The sequence below is a fragment of the Eimeria acervulina genome, genomic scaffold (assembly GCF_000499425.1).
Source record: "Eimeria acervulina Houghton genomic scaffold, Eah_scaff1336, whole genome shotgun sequence".
NCBI classification, from domain to species: domain Eukaryota; phylum Apicomplexa; class Conoidasida; order Eucoccidiorida; family Eimeriidae; genus Eimeria; species Eimeria acervulina.
Window position 1 is genome coordinate 5,001 of NW_013549270.1, and position 2,849 is coordinate 7,849.

General features: G+C 50.6%; 1 protein-coding gene across 1 annotated transcript in view; it reads right to left on the reverse strand.

Annotated features, from left to right (window-relative positions):
* The window catches only part of EAH_00058680 (hypothetical protein, conserved), a gene marked incomplete at both ends in the record, with an annotated part of 6,404 nt that extends 4,887 nt beyond the window's left edge, over positions 1-1,517 (reverse strand). The window contains one exon of the mRNA XM_013393641.1: positions 1-1,517. This exon is cut by the window's left edge and continues 619 nt beyond it. Coding sequence (XP_013249095.1) covers positions 1-1,517 — 1,517 coding nt within the window.
* Positions 1,518-2,849: the final 1,332 nt, after the last annotated feature.

Here is a 2,849-nt window from a genome sequence, read left to right on the forward strand (position 1 = left end):
TGCTGCTGCTGCTTCTGCTGCTGCTGCTGTAGTTGCTGCTGTAGCTGCTGCTGCTGGCCTTGTTCGTTGTTGAGGTGCTGCTGGTGCTGCTGCTGTCTTGTCTTTTGTTGCTGCTGCTGTTGCTGCTGCTGCATCCCGATGCGGATTTGATGTTCCGCTTGCAACGCCTGAACCTGCTGCTGCTGTTGCTGCTGCTGTTGCTGCTGCTGCTGCTGGTTTTGCTGCTGCTGCAGCATCTCAGCACGTGTTGGGGTGTACTGACGGCTCTGCTGCTTTCGCGGTAGCTCTTGAGGCAGCCATCCTCCGTGACCTGCTGCTGCTGTTGCTGCTACTGTTGCTGCTGTTGCAGCTGATGATGCTGCTGATGCTGGATCTCCAGCTGCTGCTGCACGTGCAGCTGCTGCAGCGGAAGATGGATTGCAACCTGCTGTTGCTGCTGCTGCTGTTGCTGCTGCTGCTGTTGCTGCTGCTGCTGCTGTTGTTGCTGCTGCTGGGTTCCCAGAGCCAAGATAACGGGAACCTGAACGCCGCAGCGTCTGCTGCTGCTGCTGCTGCTGCTGCATCTGCTGCTGCATCTGCTGCTGCTGCTGCAGCAGCTTCTGCTGCTCAGCCATAGGGGCGTTCCTCGCCTGCGTAATATTCTGTGGAGTTGCTGCAGGTCCTCTTAGGTGCTTCAGCTGCTGCTTCTGTAGCTGCTGCTGCTCTAGCTGCCGCTGCTGCAGCAGTTGCTGCTGTTGCTGCTGCAGCAGCTGCTGCTGACGTGCGTGTATAAATCCTAGTTGAGGTAAGGGAGACGAAGTCCCCCCCGATGCCTGTCCAAAGTGTTGCTGCTGCTGTTGCTGCTGCTGCTGCTGCTGCTGTTGCTGTAGCAGCAGCTGCTGCTGCTGTTGCTGCTGCTGCTGCAGTTGCTGCTGCTGCTGCAGTTGCTGCTGCTGCTGCTGCAGCAGCAAACGCTGCGACTGGTTCTGCGTTTGTCTTAACTCCTCCCTCAACTGAAGATGCCGCTCTTCGACGTGCTTCTGCATCCGCCTGATTTGCTGCAGCCGCAGCTGCTGCTCCTGCTGCAGTTGCGCCCAGTGGCTTTGCTGCTGTTGCTGCGGCTGTTGCTGCTGCTGTAGTTGCGGCTGCTGTTGCTGCTGCAGCACAGCCTGGGCCGGCTGGACGGAGGAGGAAAAAGCAGCAGGAGCGAGCCCCTTAAACAGCAGCAGAGGCTGTTGCTGCTGCTGCTGCTGCTGCTGTTGCTGCTGCTGCTGTAGTTGCTGCTGCTGCTGCTGCTGATGATGATGATGCAGATTAGTTGGGAGCAGGCCCGTGTGCTGCCCTATGGGCGCAAGCATCTCTATTTGCTGAGGCTTTTGCCAGCTGTTAATGTAACTCTTATGCTGCTGCTGCTGTTGCTGCTGCTGCTGCTGCTGCTGCAGCGGGTTCTGCTGCAGCTGGAGGCGCAGTTGCTGCTGCTGCTGCTGTTGCTGCAGGAATGGCAGGGATCGGAAACCTCGTTGCTGCTCCGCGTCCATGAGGGAGAGCAGTTTGCTGCAGTAGCTGCTGCATGCATGCGCATTTGGGGTGTATATGCAGCTTGAGGTTTCTTATTTCTATGACTTGCTTGCTTCTGCTTAAGGTTTGTTTAATTCGTTTGCTGCCGGTAGCTGCTGCTGCTGCTGCTGCTGCAGTTCCCTCAGCAGCACGAAATGAATCTCCATCGAAGACGAAGAGCGCATGCAAGAGGCGCTGCTGTTGCTTCCTTGCGGTGTCGGCAGCGGCAGCAACGTTTGCTGCTGCTGCTGCTCCTGTCTGAGGCAAATGATGACTGCTAGACAGCAAGAGATAACGTGAGAAGGTTTGAGGGCTGCAAGAAATATGAAACGATGCTGCTGCTGCTGCTGTTGCTGCTGCTGCTGTTATACACACGCATGCCTTTCGGGTGTACAGGCAGCTCGTTGAGTCTGTCGTCCACGGCTTCAGCACGTTGATATTTGTGTTTGGTTTTAAATTAATTAATTAATAAATTAGTTAGTTTATATTAAATATTTAAAATATTTAAACTGCAGCACAGACACTTCATTCTAGTGGGGCTTGCTGCTGCACATTTCTCGGCAGTGCGTCGGCTCCTTTGAGGTCTTTAGATTTGTTTAATGAATAATTTGTTGTCTTTAGAATTATTTTAAATATAATTATAAATATTTATCAAAATTTATATTATATTTACAAACTCATATATCTCTCATGCAGATGTAGACCTACAGAAGACCCCCTATAACACCCGCTGCTACAGCTGTTGCTGCAGCCGTTGCTGCTGCTGTTTCTGTTGCTGCTGTTGCTGCTGCTCCTGTTGCTGCTGCTAGTCGGACTTAGAAGAGGCTCAGTTGAAGCTCTTTAGGGTAATAACTGCAGAGTAAATGATTTAAATTATTAAAAGATTAATTATTATTTAATAATTTAAATGTAGCTCCCTATACACACCAATAACGCCCATACTACCTTTACTGCAAGTACAAACACTAACAGCAAAAAACAAAAAGCTGCTGCTTCTGTTATTGTTGTTGCTGCTGCTACTGCTACTGTTGCTGTTGCTGCTGCTAATGCTGCTGCTGATGGACCCGCAGCAGCTGCGAATGATCTACGCGCGAGTAATAATAATAAATCAAAGGCAAACAAAAAAGCAGAGAGAGAGAGAGAGAGAGAGAGAGAGAGAGAGACAAAGAGAGAGACAAAGACAAGGAGACAGACAGACAAAGAGAGAGACAGACAGAGATAGAGACAGATAAACAAAGAGAAAATATATATATATATAATACATAATATGTATAGCATGTTATATACATATGTACTACTTCTTCTGTTGCACT